The sequence below is a fragment of the Larimichthys crocea genome, chromosome III (genome assembly GCF_000972845.2).
Source record: "Larimichthys crocea isolate SSNF chromosome III, L_crocea_2.0, whole genome shotgun sequence".
Taxonomy (NCBI): domain Eukaryota; kingdom Metazoa; phylum Chordata; class Actinopteri; family Sciaenidae; genus Larimichthys; species Larimichthys crocea.
This window is the reverse complement of record NC_040013.1, coordinates 1,735,728-1,757,154: the sequence shown is the minus strand read 5'-3', so window position 1 is coordinate 1,757,154 and position 21,427 is coordinate 1,735,728. Positions and strand designations below refer to the sequence as shown.

Genomic DNA, 21,427 nt, shown 5'->3' with positions numbered 1-21,427 from the left:
GGCACAGAATTATCAGTATAAATATAAGTATATGTATGGCTATATGGCAGTATGGACAGAATTTACAGTATACACAGTGAGGTATATCAAAATTGAAATACAGTGGTCACTCGTTTATCGTGGGGGATACGTTCTGAAATCCGCGAAGTGAGTTTTACAATTATTATACATGTTTTAAGGCCGTAAAACCCCTAACCACACACTTTTATACACCTTTTTACATGCATTTTGTACAGTACTCCCTTAGCCAATTTAGGACGCAGAACACGTGCGAATGCGCGTTCATAAAAAAGCGTAAAGTGTAAAAAAAAGCATGCAAAATTACACAAAAAAAATCCGCGAAACAGCGAGTTCGCGAAAAGTGAACCGCGTTATAGCGAGGGGCGACTGTATATAACAGTTGGCTGTACACAGTGCAAATTCGTTTTGCAAGTATTGCAAGTTTTTAGAGTCAGTAAAAGTGGCGGGTGCCATTTGGTTGTTTTTTATATATATATATATATATATATATATATATATATATATATATAAATCATAAGTCAAAACAGCGCTAAATTTTGCTAAATTATGAAAGGTATACGTGGTAACATGAAGAGCCGACTCTTCTTGGCGAGCCGAGTCAAATGATCTGACTCCCTAAAAAGAACCGAACTTCCCATCACTACAATGCATTATGGGGGCTTTTTTCCGTGAAGACGGTTAAAAACAGTTAATAAAATTAATTTATCACAACTAAGACGACTATATATTAAATTATAAATATTATTAATTATATATTTTAGATATAATAATAATAAAAAAAATAGTAATATGTTGTTGTTGTTGTTGTAAGCCAAATGCAGTTCCTTGAACGGCCACTTGAACTAAAGCAACTAATAGCAATTAATAGATTTATTCATTTATGATACATTAAAAACAAAAACATTAATTAAAAGGTGTTGAACTCATGTGATTGAATAGATTTAGTCACGTGATGACTTACCTGTGTTACAGCATTCCTCGTTAGTATAGTGGACAGTATCTCCGCCTGTCACGCGGAAGACCGGGGTTCGATTCCCCGACGGGGAGGATGTTTTTTTTTTCTGTTCGTTTGTTTTGACCCTTAAAGACATATAACAAAGACAATACAGTATAAATATTATATTATAATATATAAATAAAATGTTTTTAAAGGTTTGCATACACAAAATGTAGATTTTGAAGTTCTTTTTGTGCGACAACAACAGAGAAAGTAAATAAACAAAACATTCTGCAAAGGCTTTTTTTTACTCTTTATTTATTTTTAATTACATGACTTAATGATCCTGTCTCAATATAAAACACAAGACATAACTTACAAATAAAAATGATCAATCATCAATATCAAAATGAAAATGTGTGCTCCTGAAATAACTTCATCCAAGAGCCCTACGTGACTTTTTTCACAGCGAATATTTCAGTCATCACACACACTGTGATCATGATAAATACAGTTCAATAAGTTACAGGTTTTTATATTATATTCAATCTCGAGAAGGCACTTTTATAAGATTTCAAATTAAACAAATGAAGCGATTGATCTGAAAATATTTCTTCTGATTGAGACACAGTTAACTAAAAATGTTTACAGTGTTTTTTAGATTTCTAAAGGACTCCTGAGGCGTAGAAGTTTTACATTCAATTCACATGAATTACAGTAAATATACAAAAGGACAAGAACAGATGGGGCATACACTTGAACATGTAAACACGAATTATACAATCAGATTCATAAAGAGAATTACAATCGTCACGATATATTTTGAATATTTAAAGCAATAGTTTGACATTTTGGGAAAAATGTTTCAAATTATTCACTTTCCTCGAAGAGTTCGAAGAGAAGACGCCACTGTCGCACCTTTACACGGAATATGGCAGCGTCCCATTAGCTTAGCTTAGCACAATGACTGTAAACGAAGGGAAACAGCTAGCCTTGTGTCTATGCAAAGGTAACGACATCAGCCACATTACATCTCGTCTGTTTAATCTGTACACAAACATACATGTTGTTCACTTTAACGTGTCATTTCTGTTACCTGTGGACAGAGCCAGGCTAGCCGTTTCCCTTTCGTTTCCAGTCTTTATGCTTTAGTCTTTATATTTTATTATTATTATTTTATTATATATTTTTTTCTAAGCTATGTGGCTGCTGGTGATAGCTTCATATTCACCGTACAGACATGAGAGTGGTGTCAATCTTCTCATCTCAGGCTCGGCAGGAAGGCTAATAAAGCTAATTTCCCCAAAATGTCGAAGCATTCCTTTAAGGTCATTAAACCGACATGACAGAATGGCAGCAATACAGAACGTATACCAACAATCTGATGTGCTGTCAGCGTTCGTTACATCACAACATATTCTAGCTGTACAGTTCAGTTATCATGAGGTCGGACGTTACTGGTGCAAAGTGGATCACACAGTTTTATGTTCACTGTAGGCGACAGATCCTCTCCGTAATGCTGCTGGATAGTGAATGACTTGTTATGAAGCTGTTCTGAGTGAGTTTCCACCACTACAGGAGCCGACTACAGCTGACGTCCGCGAGGTTGGGAACCACGAAAACCCATCACTCAAAGACTCCGACTATTATGATGAGTAAAAGGAGGGAGACTGCAGCCACGCACGTGGCAATGCAGAGAAGTTTCTGTCAAAAACAAGAGAGGGAAAGAGTCATTGCGAATCATTTAAATCATCCAACGGCTGCATGAATAGATGAATGAATGGGCGGATGAATGTTTAATGATGGAAGTGTTACCTCAGAGCAGTGATCAGGGTAGATCTCACACAGGTGGTTTGGTTAGTCCAACAGACAGGCCAACAATTAGTGCAATGACAGCAAGCAGGATCAGCAGAGCAAAGGCAATGATAATGTATTTCTGCCAGGTGAAGAGGAAGAAGAAGAAGATGTTACGGTAGATTTAAAGCAACATTTTGTGCCGTAAACTAACAGATCTGAAATCCTGTTGATGCTACACTGACTTGATCATATTTTCACACTGGGGCCGCCAACTATTTCACTGATTTTGGTGACACTGGATCATATTTTATGTATAAAATGTTTCCTGGTTTCAACTCTCTGTGATTTACAGAGTTTCCTGATGGACGGTGAAGTAAACTGTAGCTGCTGTTAGCTCAGTTTGTTAGCCAGGCTGCCAGCACTGTGACCTCAGAGCAGAGTTTGTACAACAGGCGTGTTTTAGAGAGGAGGGGAAGTTTACAGGGCAATGCTGACAGCTGGTGTCGTGCCAAAACAGGAGCTGAGCGAGCGGGCAATGTAACCGGGCTCAGCGGCTTCTATGGATGTAATGGCAGAGGTGAAAAGACAAGAGTAAATGTGGGACTGACTTTTAGTGGTTGGTGAGAGCTTGGTGAAATAAAAGGCTGAAAGACAGACGCCGAGCTGGGCTGACTGCTGCTGGACCAGTCAGTGATATTTAATGTAATATTTACACATTTTTACGCAGTGTTTCTTTCGTTATTGAACTGACATGACTGGGAAGGAACACATACCCTCCTGGATTTCTTCTGGTATCTCACAGCTTTTTTGGTCTCCTCCTTTGCACTGCAAATGTATTCGGCTGCGTTGGAGACGTTCTTCTCGATGTTGTTAACCATTTCCCCCTGTAAACAAGTGAGATGTTTTGGTAGTATTGTTAAAGAAACACAGAGTGTGCATTGGTGTAGATATGAAGTTTACATGGAACATGTTTTCAGATTCTCAGTGTCTTGGCTTTGTCACCGAAACTTGAAGAGATGTTTCCTGGTTTCCATCAAAGTACTCCTGGTAGTACATCCAGGTTTCTTAAAACGAGTTGTTTAGGAGACTAATGTGCATGTGAGCTTCATACTGCTACACATGTGAGACAAAGTAGACACTACAAGACTGAGCCGTTACCTGAGTTTCTACCAGCATCGCCATGTCCATGAACATCGCGTGGAGCTCCCTGATGCTCGACTCCAGGCGCATGATGTCCTGGTGTCGTGACTCAATCTCGTTCAGGGCCTGAAGTGTGATCTGCGAATCAGAGATGATCTGAGGGAGAAAGATAAAGAGGTCAAAATAAAACACGTTCCCACAGCACACTGCACCTCCTCCACCAGTAGTGGGCAGTAACGAGTGAGAAGACTTACATCAGAGGTGAAGATTGATGGATTTCCACTTTCTAACATGTCCTCCAGTTCCTCATTGGTCATCACTCTTCCGGCTGAAATAGTAAAGAGCAGGCAGTGATTATCCAGAACGCCTTCTCTGAACAGCTGCTGTTAGCTCTGTTTGTTAGCCGGGCTCCCAAGACTGTGAGCTCAGAGCACCGTTACTGTTTGTACCAAGAAGAAGAGGAGGTTTACAGGGGAATGGAGCCAGTGTTGTGCCAGAACTGGAGCTGGGCAAGCGTTAGCAATGAAACCAGGCTCAGCAGCTTCTATGGACATAATGTCAGAGGAGAAGAGACTGAAGAGGACGCTGACGTAGGAAGCTACGAAGGTAAAAAAAAAAAGCAAGTGACTGATCAAGAAGCTGCCGCACAGTAATGTACACATCTGCGAACTGTAGCTGCTGTTAGCTCATGTTACGTAGCACAGTTAGCCGTGACGCAGTGTTTGTATTTACACAGGTAGCACTGGAGTTTGCAATGTGGCGGTGTCATGCTAGAACTGGAGCTGGGCAAGCGTTAGCAATGTGACCGTGCTCAGCCGCCTCTATGGACATGATGGCAGAGGAGAAGAGACTGAAGAGGACGTTGACGTAAGAAGCTACGAAGGTAAAAAAAAAAGAAAAAGCAAGTGACTGATCAAGAAGCCGCCGCACAGTAATGTACACATGCAAGTGACTGATCAAGAAGCCGCCGCACAGTAATGTACACATCTGGGAACTGTAGCTGCTGTTAGCTCATGTTACTTAGCACAGGTAGCTGTGACGTTACTCTCTGGACTTGGAGCTCAGAGCAGTGTTTGTAGCTTTGCAATGTGGCGGTGTCGTGCTAGAACTGGAGCTGGGCAAGCGTTAGCAATGTGACCGTGCTCAGCAGCCTCTATGGACATACTGGCAGAGGAGAAGAGGGCGAAGAGGACGCTGAGCTTGGTGAAACAAAAGGCTGACGAGCTGTTGGACTAGTCAGTAATATTAGCTGGCTGCTATGTCTTGTGTTGTTGACCTTGTTGATGTTTTTGTTTTTGATCATAAGTAATGTAATCAGAGCAAATACTCGAGTACAGCGGAACATATCGACCACGGTGCATTTACTGGTGATGATTTCATGTTTCGCTGTCCTTCAGTTCCTGCTGTGGTTCTCGGTTTATTCATGGATAAAGGTCTAAGATTAGAAATAGGAACAAAGGAACCTTCATGGCCGAAACTCTATAAACAGAAAGCTTTCTTTTCCTGAGGCCGTGCCTCGTGTTGTGCAACACCCTCCCAGGAGAGTCGGCTCTCTGGGCAGGTGCTTACTGGATGTCACACACCTTTTGCAATTCCCCCAGAGAGAGCCGGAGCCAAACACAGCGAAAACACACACCCCTCCATCACAACCTCCAGTCGAAACACACCGAGGAAAACACAGTTTCACCTCTGGATGATGGTGAATCAACAGGCGTGTGTGTGTGTGTGTGTGTGTGTGTGTGTGCACCCAGGACGATGAGGCGTTCATGTGTCCGTGTCAAACACAGGTGAACTACTGTTACACGGGCCTGCCGAGCCCTCTGCCCGTTTCCAGGGCGACGCAAACACAGCGATCCGTCTCCAGTATCAGGCTCTTCCAGCGTCTGCAGCGTGGAGAACTGGAGCCTCTCATTAATGCCGGCCGCAGGGACTGTGGGAAGACAGTCCTATTTTCTACCTTTCGCTATTGTCTCGTGTTACTCATATGTGCATAATACAATGCACCTGATGCACCACGCCTTCTCTCGCATCTGTTTGTCGCCGTGAGGCCAAACATATAAGATGATGGAGCAAAGACAAACAGTAACTTATGTCACATATAAACTTATTTACACGTGTTTTTACACATTACACGCCACATTTCTCTTGATTCCGGTTGGTTAATTAGTTTATTAGGCGTTATATAACCTGTTGATAGCCTCTTTAGGGTTTTATGATTATAAAAGTGTCTATTTTTACCACCTTGTTTATCGTGGGGTGCTGTATCTAATGAGGCATCAATAAATTCTATCTTTTTTGTAACCTGGCCATCATTTTCTCGATTAATCGAGCCATAAAACGTGAAAATGTTTTGTCTACGACCCAAAAATATTCAGTTCACTGTCACCGAAGATGAAAGAAAGCAGCAAATCTTCAGATTTCAGATGCTGAAATCAGACAAACTTGTTGCTGGTTAATCGCCTCGTCTTTAGATGTGATCAGCTGTGACGTTGGCGTGAAGAAAGAAACATAAATAACTCCTGTGTGTCCTGCTGCTGCTGTCTGTGTATCAACACTTGGTGTCCATAGAAGCAGAGAGGAAACCGGTGTGGTCTGTTTCCTGGATCCTGTCCTAACACCGCTTCAGGCTTTCATTCGTCTCTCTTTTATCTCCACATCTTGGACGTCAGACTGACAGGAGTATTTCACGTTTGCAGTTTACATTAACAATCATTACTTTCATGTTTCCAGGACTCTTATTTGTCACTTACTTATCTCCAGCTGTCTCTGGATCCTTCCTTTGCTCCTCTCCCGAAAGGACACTTGAGTCTCGTTGTACTGTGTCATGACCTCCACAAACTTCCTGGACAGCACCGTGTGCTGAGGACAAGTGGGAAAACACGAGGACGTGACTTTAGAAGTGCATTTTATGGCAGTCTACAAGCGGCACATAGTCTTTCGACTGCCTAAAAGGGTTTGAGGTTTGTTTTGGGGTCTAACTATGACAAAACAAAACTTTTTAATTGTGACTTTTCAAAATGAGTCAATACATCTCTACAAAAACACGACCTCTGCGTCCCTGCTGATGTTTGTGAAGACGTTTCCTGACCTGTGTTTTCTGGATCCTGAAGTCAACAGAGGATCTGTTCACGACATCATCTTTGGGCATGCTGTGCTCCATGGCTTTTCAGACAGAGACAGAGAGACAAACAGTCACCACACAACATCAGCTTGTGTCTGACGTGGTCAGTAAACATCTGCGTGTGACGGTCAAGCTCACATTTGAGTTTGGTCCGCACCACGTTGGCGTTGCCTTTGATATCGCTGGTCAGCGCGTTGAGTTGATCTTTTGTTCCTTCACACAAACACAAAGAAACACACTGAGGGAAAAAACACAAAGCTAATCACACTCTCTCTCTTTCCTGTAAATATTGGATTTAATCTGATTTCATCTTGTAACTTGGCAACAACCCTGAGGTCACACAAAGCCCTTTGTCTCTCTCCCTGGTGACCATCTCCACGTCATGGATCTTAAAACACGGACACATTCAAACACACTCGCCGGTGATGCCGTGGGAGCTGTGGAGCTGGCTCTTTTCAGCTCACACTCATCTTTAAATGGTTTGAATACTTTGAATTGACACTGCGAACATCTGCAAACGACAGATGAAAACAGGAGAAGTCGGAGCCCGGAGCACAATGAGGTTGTGAGTTTTCTGGAGCTGTTTCCTTCGCAGGTTTCCTGTCGGACAGCCGAGGAGGAAAACGCAGCACAGGAAGTGACATATGCATGCTTCAAAAGTCAAACAGTGCACAAACATCACGTCTCTGCACTCACTGCCGTCTGGGTGGGGTGCAGACAGGATCATGCTGTGGATCTTCTTCACCTCTTCAACCTGGTGGGAGATCTTGTCAATGAGTCCTCGGACTTCCTCCACCTACAAACCAGAAAGTAACACACCATCAGCATCTCCAACCATACCCAAACTCTGTGTGTGTGTGTCTGTGTGTGTGTGTGAGCTGCAGAGGACACCCACCCTCCTGAAGAAGCCCTCCATGAATCCATCTCTGTCCACTGCGACTGCAACATCCTCCTCTGCTTGTGTCCTGCTCTGTGTACGCACGAGAAAAGAAGTGTCGTGAGTGGCGCGGTTTACCTGTGCAGGTGTCAGACAAGCAGGAGAACCAAAGAGGAGAGAGGCTCACAGCGCTCAGCTCAGCCAGGCGATCCTTCATCACACCAGCTCGGCTCGTCTCCTGTCCTGATACAACTCTAGTAATAAAACACCCGGCTCATCCTGCGCGTCTCCATGCGTCTCTGCGCCACCTCCACGGCGGACTGCGCGCTGAGGAACACACCCGGCCTACATCCACAGCGAGGAGGAGGAGGAGGAGGAGGAGGAAGGTGTCAGGTTTAAAAGTTTGATCCAAACTTAAAAAATAAAAGCTCTACAAAATAAAAGTCTGAGGTGGTTTCTGTTGCTGCTCTGCTCTCCAAGCGCACCGGATCCGACACAGATCCACAGCGTCTCTCTGCCTGGGACACGCCTTTTCTCCCCCCCTCTCCCTCGGTGTGTGTCTCTGTCTCCGCCTCAGGGGGGGAGAAAGTAGTCCACCTCCAATTAAATGTGATCATCATGACAAACAAAGTAAATAAATATGAGAAAAAAACCAAGCGTCGAGCACAAAACCTGCGATTTTATCAGATGAGTTTCAGTTTGACAGCAAACACACCGTCAGGCAGTCACAGGAGAAGCTTTATAAATGAATCATAGGTGAGGAGAAGGCTGTGCATGTGGCCACACGGTGGCGCTGTTCACTTGGAAACAGAATGTGGCTCCCCCACCTGTGGGGATCCTCCAAACTTTCACAAAAAGTAGCGCCATAAATCTCACTGCAGACTTACAGAGTGAGGTGACAAGTTATTTTATTTATTAATGTTTGATTTATTGAAATGTAATTCATCAAACTCAGCAGATCTCCCGTGTAAAGTTAGAACCATGTTGTAAATGTGTAAAGCATCTTCATGTTGTTCGTCCTGTAACTTAACCCTTATATATCTCCACACTAGTCATGCCAGCACGATCAACACGTATTTCTTATTTGATCTAAACAGTGTTTGGAGCACAGAGTGCTGATCCTGATCTCACCCAGCTCCAATTACGCACAAATAATGCCATTTACGCACAGCTCCATAACGCCCCTCCTCAGAAAGATCCAAAAATGACATCACGTTTTGCAATTCCCACGTTCAGTCCAACAAAGTCAGTGTACGCCTCCTTCTCCTTCTCCTCCACGGGGCTTTTTTTCTTGCTCTTTCCAGATGCAGGCACAGAAAGTCAGAGGACTGCTTGCTTCAATGTTGGAATGAGAGATCACGGATTACAGTTTTCAACCTCATGCCACAACCTCTGATTTAATCCCTGTTTTTTGGCTCTAGTATTTTTTATTAGAATTCATCTGTATCTCTGAGTTTGGACACATGGACTGATGAGAAGTGTTCACATCTTGGAATAATGCCCTCCTGGATTCATCTTGACTTGGGGATTTGATTTTTCACATGCTACATTCTCTTCAAAGTTATGGAGTTTTCTTTGCGGATTCACCTCTTCACAACTTTTGTCTCCTGTTTTAAGGTGAGCTGGTCAGACTCTCTGACTGTGTGATGGTGTGTGTGCAGCAGCTTTTATAAACACATTTTGATTTCTTTGCAGGTTTATGCTCAAGTGATACATCAGACGAGGCATCCAGGTAGTGATGAGTCTTTTTTTCCAGAGTGTTTCAAGCTTCAGATCCAAAGTAGATGATGCTGTTTATTTGTGTAGGAAAATAAATATTGGTTGGTGTGGGACTGAGCTTGATTGAGGAGATGCTTGTTTACCCGTGAACTCTCCCGTCCAGGCCTGCAGGTGTTGGCCACGGCCTCACATTACTGGCCTCTCGATGCCGTGGATGGGATCCACGATCTGTGGGACCAGATTGGAAACAGACCAGGTTATGTTAACGGAAGCAACATAAGTATGTACACACACCGAAACACACAGATGCATCACGCCTGTGGGAATGCAACACATGCAACAAAGTTGTCCTTTTGTCTGATTGCTCTCTGCATGATCTCACCCACCTTCCAGCCACAGCCATCATCATGCTTTGTTTTGGAAACGTGCTGCTGTGTTCAGAGAAAATGTGATTTAAAAGCTGCAATAAGTATCTTATAATCTGGAGGTGGAGGCGGAGAGGGAGTTACTTCTCCATCATGCATTAAGTTTTTTGGATAAAGTTGTAGAGGGATCAGGTATAGACATCGAGTATGATGTGTGAACCTCCTCGCCCAGCTCAGCATCACTCCGTCTCATACCTGCACACCACGTCCCTCCCATTGTCTTGTCCCTTCACCGTGTCTCCTCTTTGTCTGTCTCTATAGGTATGAATCACTGTTTTTCTCTCTCCGTTGTCTTTGTCCAGCACTCAGAATCCACAACCACACTGTGCTCCCTTCCTCCCATAACTCTTCCTATGTGTATACCAATGACTCTGCCTACACTAACATTTCTGCAACAGTAGGTGAGAATCCATTCCTTCTTTTCCGCTCACTGAAATTCATTTGTGCATCACCCAGCTGCTGTCCGGTTATCCCCTTTCTGTATCTGCACACGGTTGAGTCACACTTTTCTCCACGTTCAAGTCCAAGATCTTCTTTTTTAATAATCATAAAATATCAATTATCTAAGGCACTTAGGGCCTGTGAATGTTTTATGAGACACCAAGAAAGTCGTAAAACTCTCATGTTCATCAGCTGCAAGAACGATTTATGATTTGTTGACTGTTCAGGGACTTTTGGATAATTTGATTTGTGGATGATCAGAGAACTGAACATTTGGAATATTTGACCTCCTGGCGTTCAGACGGCGCTCGTCATTTCCCTTTGATTTGTTTCTCCGCTGCAGATATTGTTGAAGGGATGGTCAACAAGGGCATCTTTCTGAACGGAGATAACGGCGGCACCTTTCTCCACTTTGGAAACTACCAGAACTCTTGCATCAGTGACCCTACTATGTGTGGTCCTGAGGGTGAGCACGCTGTTTGTTCATGTTATAATCTGGCAGATTTTCTTGTACTGACGCCTGATTTCTTTTTTTTTTCAGGGATTACCTTCTCTTTCTTTTGGAAAAACCACGAGGCAGAGTCTCGTTTCGCTGTAGCCTCCGGAGGAAAAGTTATCTCCAACGGCTTCTCCGTCTACACCAACACTTACGGCGGGTACGTGGAGTTTTACACTCGAGGCAACAACTGCAGATGGAAGGTCAAAATCGTTCCCGTTCCAGGTATTGTGAATGGATGAACATTTCCCAAGCTCTCATGAGGAATGTATTTTGGTTTATATATAAATGTATTTTTTTGTTTTCAACCATAAATTGTTAGTTATATAATTGCATTCATGGTTTGCTTTAACTGAACCCAGATGTTGCCACAGGGAGTTGATTTTTCATAAATCTTTTTGCTGTATCACAAAACATACAATTATTATGGACGTGTAGTGAGACGTGGTCACTTCCCCTCTTAAATGCAGCAATGTTTGAGGCGATTAGTGAAGGTCCGGTGAGATGAAATCTGAAACGTAATAAAGGTCAGAGCGTGCTTTCACATGAGATGAAACGATTGGCTGAGCTGTTCTGACACAGTGGAGACAAAGAAAAACATCTGAGGTTTAACGTTTTGTGAAACTTTCACAGATCAGTGTTTTGTTCTCTAAATGGATTCTGTCATCTTTGTTTTCGCTGCAATTACTCAAAGTTTGTGTTCACGGGGCGTCATAAATCAATTTTGATTCGAGTGTACAGTCACAGAGGATCAAACGTCATCTGGTTCTGATGCAGTGTGACATGTCGGGGTTTCAGGACGGTGTGATGAAAAGCTCTGAGGGTGGTAGATTAAACTTTGAGCTGCTCCGTGACTAACTGTAAGTGAAGGCAAGCAACGTAACGTTAAACATACACTGTAAAAAAAAAAAGAAACTGTTTGGTTTTACGGTAAAAAACTGTCAGAATTGAACTATAATAAATACAGTACAGCCTTTTCTAATATGACAGTAAAAGGATGTTAGTACTTGGCATTTTATTCCATATTTTTACATGTCTGTAGATTTTTATGGTGCCAAACTGCCATAACAGTAAAAGGCCATAAAATATGTCATTAAATATTACAGCGTTTTACTGTATAATATAAAATACTGCTTTATTCTGTATAAAATGCCGTATACATAAAAGATTTTACGGTTAAAAAAAAAAAAACAGTAGCTGTGGTTGCCAGAATTTTACCGTAATAAATACAATTTTTTTTATATTACGGTAAGAGAATGTTAGTACTGTTGATTTTTACTTATTTTAAAATGTCGATGTAGATTTTAAGGTGAAAAACTGCCATGACGGTAAAAAGCTGTAAAACATGCCACGGTGTTTTACTGCATAATTAACTGTCTCTAATTTAAAATTCTACTTTTGTTTTGTATAAAATTCTGTATAAATAAATAAAGGTTTTGAAATGTGACTGTTTTACTGTAGAAAGGAAAACACAGTCATACTTCATATTTTACAGTCTTTTACTGTCATGGTTTGGCAGTTTCTCACCATAGACGGGGTTTTTTTTACAGTGTAAAGAAGTGGAAGAGGGAGAGTTTAAAATGTTTGTTGGGTTTCAGAACATGTGGTTTATATTCTGACCACAAATGACATGATGTTTCGGTTGTTTTTCTCTGCTGGCAAAAGAGTTTTCAGACAGTTATTGTCTTCTGGGACTCCCCTTACTGTCAGGACGAACGAGGGGAAGTAAGTTCATGGTTTTGTAAAAATCGACCGAAAAGAGTCTTCAGCACCAGAACAGACTCTATGACATAAAGTTGATTTACTCATTAGATTATCAGAAAATCAGCAACTATTTTGATTATCAATTAATCATTTTAAACCTCGGTCCAATGAATGATAGTAACTTCATCCCCTGAGCCTGGTTAACAAATATGTAGTTACTGTTATGTAAGCACGAGATCTGTGAAGGTTCTCAGTCGTCTGGGCCAACTTGGACTGTAACTTAACCAATCCATGAAGACGTCCCAGAGGCTTCAGTTCGGACTGTATTTAACCTGGGTGGGGTCATTGTTTCTACTTGGTTCATTAGTTGGTTCATTAATGCTCCTTGTTGTTGATGTGACAACTCTAGTCCGAGTCATTTAAGTCACCTGAGCTGAGCTTTGTGGACTACGTCGTGCACCCCAGAACCCGGAAGTCGAGTTTCTCTAGATTTAACCCACTCAAAGCAACGTTAGCACGTTAGCATTGTTATTGTTATTGAAGTTTTTAGAAACGTGAATGCGTCACTTTGTGTTCCGGGAACATTTTTCATGATTTCATGATGAACGTTTTAGGACCCGAAAAGGCAAACCCAAGCCAGTTCTTTAGAGATTAGAGAGGTGGATTTAGCAGGTTCCTTCACGGTGGTTGGGTGGTGTCCAGAGAGGTGCAGAGCTGGTGGTGGCAAAATCCAAGAAGCATGAGGACGGCGAGACCATAGACAGTATAAAATATGGACATGGACCACAAGAGCTGTTGTGAAGCTCAGTGTGGTGGCTCTGGTTGCTCAAGATACTTTTAAGGTCGCCCACGAAATTAGCTACAGAGACCAAAACTGTTTTTTGTACCAGGCTGTAAACATGTTTATTTCTGCTGTGAAGTTGGACATTTGGACATGGGGACTTATGGAGACTGACTCACTTCTGGAGCCAGCCTCAAGTGGACGTTTGAGGAACTGCAGTTTTTTGTTTGTTTTTTGGCACTTGAGCCTAAAACTCTGAGTTGTAGATGATGTAAATCTGTGACATCGTTACTCTTGCAGGGCCTTACTGGACGCACATCCTCTTCTCCTGGACTAAAAAGGACGGTCTGAAGGTCTACATCAACGGGACGTTCACTGATGGTGACATTTCTGGCAGCAACGTCACCGAGCACTACGGCGACCCCTACCCTGACCTCGTCATCGGGACCGGCACCGGCAGAGCGTACGGTCACTACGTCACGGGCGCCTTTGATGAGTTCGTCATCTGGGAGAGGGCTCTTTCACCTCAGGACATCCGGCTCTACTACAACGCAGCCATAGGTAGGAACATCACGCTCTGCTGGAAAGTATTTCCTGCATATATGTATAATAATTACTCCCCCCTCTTGACTTCTCTCTGAGGGGGAAACAGTTCTTAAAAAGCAATTTCCGCCTCTGCATTCCACCCACAGCATTCATGAATAACAACAAGATATTAAACTCGCTGTCAAGCGGCTCCTCACAAAACACTGTCATGACCTTCCACCATATAAGTGTCAAAGCTCACATAGTTCTGCCTTATAAGTATTTATAAGAGTGCAGAGGCCTGTTGGGTTTCAGGGGGCAGATCATTTTGATTTAACGCGACAGGTTATAACACCCTAGGACTGGCTCCTTTGAGTGAGTAGACCTCCATAAATGGACAAAAACATATTTATGAAGTCCTTTTCCTGCGTATGAAACATCCTGATTCGTCGTCTCCACAGCGTGCACCGTGATCGTATATGAAAATTACGACTGTGTACCACTTGAGCTTCACCTGGTCGCGGCGTATGATGCATAAAAAGCACGCTGCACTGATTTCTTCTCCGAAGTCGTTACCAAAAGCAATATATTCCACTGACCATTACCAGACGCAAAGAGCCCGACTGTTATGGTTACAGAAAAATATTTTTCACCTCTCCGGAGTGCGCATATAAAATGTTGCATTGCACCAAAGAAGAGCAGACTGATACCTCTGGTGTACGTCCATGTATGGCCATTTTCTGGTGGCTAGTTAGTGCTGTTTTTATTAAATGACAGCAAAGACATAAAATGTATCTTCAGCCTTAAACAGGAGCTCGTGGCGGAGCATTATTGAGGCGGTTGATTATCTCAGGTTGTGTGGAGGTTGTAATCTGTCTCCTTTTATGACTTGGCATGGTGCAGCCTCATAAACTGTTGTGTGCTGTATGTTGATGAAATCCAGCTACGTTACAGCCAGAAAAACAGAAAAATTAGAGCAACCAAACTAGAAGTTTTAACATCTTATACATGTGTATCTTTGCATCGTCCTTTCTAGGTCAGGCCATCGTCTCTTCCACGACACCCAGAGTCTCCAAAGAAGTGACGTCGACGACGCCAACAGTCGTAAGTCAACAGAGAGGTTTTCTGTAATTCAGAAATGCATTCAGGTGCCTGCATGAGCTGTTTCCGTTTGAAGACGGAGGAGCGGGATATTGACTGCACATGTGAACAGGCTGGTCCTGTTTATTAAAAGGGGGCTTTGGAGGTCGGAGGCGGATAAAGAAATAGAAGAAAGTGGAGACAGCTGCTCAACACGCCGCACAAAATAGCTCCCCGTAGAGTACTAGACTGAAAAAAGAGTGTTTCCCGAAGTCAGGCTAAACATCCTGTGTGTGTGTTGGAACTCCTAATAGTAACCTTCATCTGATGCTCCATGTGTTGTCTCCTCAGAGAGCCACAGAAGTGAGTCCTCCTGTCGTCATCGGTCAGCACGAGGAGGTCCAAAACTCCCAGGATCCGCCGTCCATGCCAGTGTTGGGTTTCCTGAAGGCGCTGCCCAATAGGACCATTCCTCACAACACTGCCAACAACCTCACACAGGTTTCTTGGAGCACACACACACACATGTGTTAAACCAGTTCACACGCAGACACAATGCCCACCCATGTGCATATGATGCAACAGTTCCCGTGATGTCCGTTTTTCTTCTTTCCACCCAGGCTTTTCTCAAAAGTGTGGAAGAAGTGCTGTCCTCTCCAGGCCTGCCAGAGGTAAATGAGTTCACACTGCTGTTGTGCAATGTTCGAACATGACATAATGTAACATATGTAATTTGGTGAATACTTTAATCCAAGGCACTTAAGAGATCCATGAGTATGAGATTTTTTAGCATATTTTTCGGTGCCAGCAGTAATAACAGCGCCTGGCCGTGCACCCACAAAGGATTACAGTATGTAGTCAAATACTGTGGTGCAAATTGTATAAATGCAGCCGCCTGACTATAAGGTGCTCAGCGACACAATGCTTTGAGTGTAAATTTACAGCTTCCCGTGCTGTCATGTTGGCCAAATCTCCAGGCTCTTTATATACAAACACACACACACACACATGACCGCTGCTGCCAAAAGAAAGACATTGTGTGTGTGGCTTCAGCTCTGATCAAGCTATGCTTGTTTTTGTAGGAACAAGCTGAAACAGATGTTCACGTATGAGAACGCAAAAAACTTGGAGAGCAGATACAGTAAAGGCCCTTTTTGATTATCGTCTCTGATCAGAAATTTCACTCTCCGTCAAGTTTTTTTGGACGACTTCATATCTCAAACGACGTCGTCTGGTAGTTTGATAGTTTGATCTAACTGAACTCAAATGTTTGTGTATAATAGAACACATGCTACATATTTGTGACTAATGTTAACAAACAAATGGAAAAATATGATTTCATGTAAAATCAAAACAGACAGTCGCTTAGCATAAGCCTTACTTCTGGTATGACGGCAGACTAAAAACCTGGCACCTCACCTGTCAATCAAACTTTAAGCCTTAATATAATGTGAACAGGTGAGTTGTATATAAATTCACCCTCAGTACAGTTGTCATGAACGGGGAAATTAGCTACAGAGACCAAAACAGTTTTTTGTACCAGGCTGTAAACATGTTTATTTCTGCTGTGAAGTTGGACATTTGGACATGGGGACTTATGGAGACTGACTCACTTCTGGAGCCAGCCTCAAGTGGACGTTAGAGGAACTGAGTTTTTAAGCCCTTCCGCATAGGTTTTTATTTAACCAGGCTGCTGCTTGGTTATCTTGTTTAAGCTTGTTGTTAGCTTGTTTCAGTTCATTGTTAGCTTGCTTTAGCTCCTTGTAAGCTTGTTTTAGCTCATTGTTAGCTTGTTTTAGCTCATTGTAAGCTTGTTTTAGCTTGTTGTTAGCTTGTTTCAGTTCATTGTTAGCTTGTTTTAGCTTGTTGTTAGCGTGTTTTAGCTCATTGTTAGCTTGTTTTAGCTCGTTGTTAGCTTTTTTTTAGCTTGTTTTAGCTTGTTGTTAGCTTGTTTTAGCTTGTTGTTAGCGTGTTTTAGCTCATTGTTAGCTTTTTTTAGCCTGTTGTTAGCCTGTTGTTAGCTTGTTTTAGCTCATTGTTAGCTTGTTTTAGCTCATTGTTAGCTTGTTTTAGCCTGTTGTTAGCCTGTTGTTAGCTTGTTTTAGCTCGTTGTTAGCTTTTTTTTTAGCTTGTTTTAGCAGACAGACAAAGTTAGCGGGCTAGCTGATGAACATAGTGAAACATTTAGTTGGTGGAGACCAAAAACAGAGCTAAAAGACAGTAAATATTGGTCTTACAGTCATCAAGTGGACACAAACATGTCTCTAAATGAATGATCATGCGTAAATAACCCCTAACTGTTCGTCACAACATGTCCCCAAGTTGCCAGAAAAATACTGCAACCGGCCACCAGGGGCAATCAAGATGCTTAGGTTTCACTTTTGTTGAGTTGCTATGTTGGCTTATGTTAGCGTTTATGTTGAAATGTAAATGTAATGTTACATAGTTTAGCATTGTTGATAAATGCTAAAAACTAGTTTAACATTTAACAATATCCCAATATTGTAATTTTTATCCAGACTGGCTGTTTGAGCAGAAGTTACAGTTTCATTTTAGAGTTTATTATTGTTGGATACTCCGGCTTTATATGCACCCCGTAAAGTTGAGGGACTCACAAGAGACAGATATCCTGACTCTAACCTCTACGAGTCCAAAAAACACTCGATCCTACTTTTTTTTTTTCCATATTTCATTGAATAATATAATTTCATTGTTCCTTCCTGCCTGGTAAAAAAAAAAAATAGTCTCAAAAGATGAAAAAGAAACTTCAACAGCACCATTCTGGCTAAAAATAACAATACTGGGAAATAGCTAAATGCTAGTGAAGCTTAAACATCTTCATCGCCCCTGGTGGCTGGTTGCAGTATAGGTCATGAGTCAGCCTCCATAAGTCCCCATGTTAAAATGTCCAACTTTACAGTTTTTGTGCTGTCTATAGGTAATTCCCATGTTCATGACAACTGTGGAAACAGTATCTTTTTGCAGTGAGGAAACACTGCCAACTAAACCAACTAACTTAATAAATAATAGCAGTAATAATGAGATAGAAACAACAGATTAAAATGTATAAATAGGCGAATAAATACATATAGTTCAAGTAAAATTTGAACTAAAGTGATCGGTCTTGAGTTTGCTTTTAAAAATATGAATTTAGTGTGTGAAATCGGTGGTGCAGTCCTTTAACTTGACCTATTTTTGAGATTTAACGGTGACACCATCCCGGAAGGTTGACACAAATCAATTGGCGTTCACCAACCGTGAGCTGAACACTGTTTCTGTTGGGTCATTGTCGAGCAGCAGTCCACCCCTGTGGTCAGCGGCCTGATCGAGACAGTGGACAGAGTGATGGAACATATGGTGACTAACCTGGAGCCCAGCCCGAGCCCGAACTCGCTCATCTCCCTGGGTGGAACATCTTTTGTTGCAGGTCAGTTTGCTGTCAGCTCTCCACGATGGTGACTCACTGTTTGTAGTTTGTGTTTGACACTGTCGGGGCAAAGAGAACACAGAGCGTCGAGCTGACATCATTTGTTTTCTTACTCAGAGGGTCAGATAACTCCCTGTCACGGGTCAGTATTTTGTTTGTCTGCCTCCCGAGGGGCCATTCACATCTTTCATCCACCCCTGATGAAACATTTGCCTCTTTTTCATCTGTCTTGATCGCAGACAACAAACTACAGACAACAAATTACAGACAACAAACTACAGACAACAAACTACAGTCAACAAACTACAGTCAACAAACTACAGTCAACAGACAACAAACTACAGACAGCAAATTACAGACAACAGTCTACAGACAACAAACTACAGACAACAAACTACAGACAACAAATTACAGACAACAGTCTACAGACAACAAACTACAGACAACAAATTACAGACTACAGAGAACAAACTACAGACAACAGTCCACAGACAACAAACTACAGACTACAGACAACAAACTACAGGCAACAAACTACAGACAACAGTCTACAGGCAACAAACGACAGACAACAAACTACAGACTACAGACAACAAACTACAGACAACAGTCTACAGACAACAAATTACAGACAACAGTCTACAGTCAACAAACTACAGTCTACAGACAAACTACAGTCTACAGACAACAAACTACAGACAACAAACCTACAGACAACAAACTACAGACAACAAACTACAGTCTACATACAAACTGCAATCTACAGACAAACTACAGTCTACAGACAACAAACTACAGACAACAAACTACAGTCTACATACAAACTACAGTTTACAGACAACAGTCTACAGACAACAAACTACAGTCCACAGACAACAAACTACAGTCTACAAACAACAAACTACAGACAACAAACTACAGTCTACATACAAACTACAATCTACAGACAAACTACAGTCTACAAACAACAAACTACAGACAACAAACTACAGTCTACAGACAACAAACTACAGACAACAAACTGCAGTCTACAGACAACAAACTACACTACAGACAACAAACTACAGACAACAAACTACAGTCTACAGACATCATTTGTTTTCTTATTCAGAGTGTCAGTATTTTGTTTGTCTGCCTTGTGTCCCTTCACGTCTTCCATCCACCCCTGATGAAACATTTGCCTCTTTTCCATCCACAGATTATTCCCTGATGAAATTCCCGCAGAACTACAACCTGTCGCATTACCGCTTCCCCACACTGGGAAAGAACTACATCTCCGTGCCCGGCGAGGCTTTCACCATGCTGTGTAAGTTACAGATATGATAAGTCAGAGTAGCAGCTTCTCCAGGTTGAGCGTGAACACTTCACATTAGTCGTGCTCTGATTCGCGCCAAGAGAAAATTGTCCAGCTGGGAGGCTCTTGTTATTGGCCCAGTAATTTATTATGCTAAGATTTAAAGGCCGCTAACATAGCGTACAGTGTAGGACGGGAGTGCCCATGAGGGGCTTTTGTGTGACTTTATGGTGCACCATAGAAATCCAGCTATGACTTTAATGTTGGCAGTTACCCTTTTATTCAAACCAGAAAGAATTGAGCACTTTCCTGTGTCGTTAAAAAAGAGTGGACTCACATAGAGGAGTGAGGGGGGAGCAGTCATTACGGAGAGGCATTAAAACTCCATTTGTTTGACTTTGTGTTCAGGTCAGACTCCCTCGGCTCCACCTGGCTGCTACATGCATCATGTTGCCTTACAAACTGTTTTAATAATTCATTAAAGGACTGTTATCAGACCTCGAATATACGTTACTGCTTGACACATTAGAGCCAGGACCAAATGAACTCATAGCTCTGAGTACCTGGCTGCATGAAACGCTCCAAGTGGAGCTTTTATATCCTAATTATGTTACATGTTGGTGTGTTTGGACACTTTATTATAGTTCGACATCTCCTGTGGGACGTTAAATTATGTCTTGGAGCGTTAAAGTCTCTCCCGCAGCATATACGCCGCAACATTTATCTGACATCAGCAAGCTTTTGTTGTCACAGTCAGCGAGGCCACCGCAGACTGTCTAAAACCTGGACGTAGTCTCCGTGACGTCCCCGCAGACTGTCTAAAACCTGGACGTAGTCTCTGTGTCTAAAACCTGGACGTAGTCTTTGTGACGTCCACGCAGACTGTCTAAAACCTAGACGTAGTCTCCGTGACGTCCCCACAAACTGTCTAAAACCTGAACGTAGTCTCTGTGTCTAAAACCTGGACATAGTCTCTGTGACGTCCCCGCAGACTGTCTAAAACCTGGACGTAGTCTCTGTGACGTCCCCGCAGACTGTCTAAAACCTGGACGTAGTCTCTGTGACGTCCCCGCAGACTGTCTAAAACCTGGACGTAGTCTCTGTGACGTCCCACACAGACTGTCTAAATCCTGGATGTAGTCTCTGTGACTAAAACCTAGACATAGTCTCCGTGACATATTTCTGCTGTGAATTTGGACATTTGAACATGGGGACTTATGGAGACTGACTCACTTCTGGAGCCAGCCTCAAGTGGACGTTAGAGGAACTGTAGTTTTTATTCTGGCACTTCCTGTGTTAGCTTCACTTTTATTTTTACTGCTTGGTCAAAAATCAAATGTGATGTAGCTGCTGCTCCTGTGGCACCGTGAGATCTCCTGTGGGACGTTAAGTGACGTTAAGTCAGCGGGGCCCGGATCAAGGGCCTCTGAAAGGAAGAACAGAACCATTAAGAGCTTCCTCCAGTTTCATTGTTTATCTTGCAGTGCTGCTCTGGATGATGGGTCACATTAAGGGAGGGGGGACCAAGCAGACCTCCTGCTCTCCTGCTGAAGTCATGCAGCGGTTTCATAAGCTTTCCCGATATCCACATGTTTTTTTTTTCTTCCTGCGGGCCCCTCTCCCCTTTCACCCTCATGCGAGT

At 42.5% G+C, this 21,427-nt stretch overlaps 2 protein-coding genes and 1 non-coding gene across 5 annotated transcripts in view; 2 read left to right on the top strand and 1 right to left on the bottom strand.

The window, feature by feature from the left end:
* The first annotated feature begins 996 nt into the window (after positions 1-996).
* Positions 997-1,068, top strand: trnad-guc (transfer RNA aspartic acid (anticodon GUC)). Its single transcript has one exon. It is a non-coding gene; the product is annotated as a tRNA-Asp (tRNA).
* Positions 1,069-1,260: 192 nt separating this feature from the next.
* Positions 1,261-8,424, bottom strand: stx2b (syntaxin 2b). 2 transcript variants are annotated; one of them, XM_027274596.1, is made up of 11 exons: positions 8,081-8,424; positions 7,912-7,986; positions 7,713-7,812; positions 7,155-7,229; positions 6,984-7,057; positions 6,646-6,754; positions 4,150-4,223; positions 3,914-4,051; positions 3,529-3,639; positions 2,774-2,894; positions 1,261-2,662 (listed from the first exon to the last, which is right to left on the bottom strand). In XM_027274596.1, exons 1-10 carry the CDS (start codon positions 8,108-8,110, stop codon positions 2,799-2,801), a joined length of 882 nt encoding a protein of 293 aa, XP_027130397.1. In that variant the 5' UTR covers positions 8,111-8,424; the 3' UTR covers positions 1,261-2,662; positions 2,774-2,798. The 2 variants fall into 2 exon arrangements, with proteins under 2 accessions (XP_027130397.1, XP_027130401.1); XM_027274600.1 differs by lacking the exon at positions 2,774-2,894 and having other exon boundaries at positions 8,081-8,423.
* A 746-nt stretch (positions 8,425-9,170) lies between these two features.
* Positions 9,171-21,427, top strand: part of adgrd1 (adhesion G protein-coupled receptor D1) — a 38,135-nt gene continuing 25,878 nt past the window's right edge. Inside the window, exons 1-12 of one of the 2 annotated variants that reach the window (XM_027278528.1) lie at positions 9,171-9,510; positions 9,589-9,625; positions 9,776-9,892; positions 10,340-10,438; positions 10,822-10,944; positions 11,020-11,199; positions 13,760-14,020; positions 15,021-15,088; positions 15,416-15,565; positions 15,685-15,735; positions 18,362-18,491; positions 19,690-19,797. In XM_027278528.1, the coding sequence (XP_027134329.1) occupies positions 9,457-9,510; positions 9,589-9,625; positions 9,776-9,892; positions 10,340-10,438; positions 10,822-10,944; positions 11,020-11,199; positions 13,760-14,020; positions 15,021-15,088; positions 15,416-15,565; positions 15,685-15,735; positions 18,362-18,491; positions 19,690-19,797 (1,378 nt within the window). In that variant the 5' untranslated portion in view covers positions 9,171-9,456. The remainder of the gene's footprint in view (positions 9,511-9,588; positions 9,626-9,775; positions 9,893-10,339; positions 10,439-10,821; positions 10,945-11,019; positions 11,200-13,759; positions 14,021-15,020; positions 15,089-15,415; positions 15,566-15,684; positions 15,736-18,361; positions 18,492-19,689; positions 19,798-21,427) is intronic. The other variant, XM_019259444.2, reaches the window with a different exon arrangement.

Excerpts from the sequence above, each read along its gene's own strand:
- stx2b (XM_027274596.1), bottom strand. The coding sequence starts at position 8,110 with ATGAAGGATCGCCTGGCTGAGCTGAGCGCT. Across the intron at positions 7,230-7,712 it reads TGCACCCCACCCAGACGGCA|GAACAAAAGATCAACTCAAC; the intron begins GTGAGTGCAGAG and ends GTTTGTGTGAAG. Across the intron at positions 4,052-4,149 it reads CATCAATCTTCACCTCTGAT|ATCATCTCTGATTCGCAGAT; the intron begins GTAAGTCTTCTC and ends TTTCTCCCTCAG.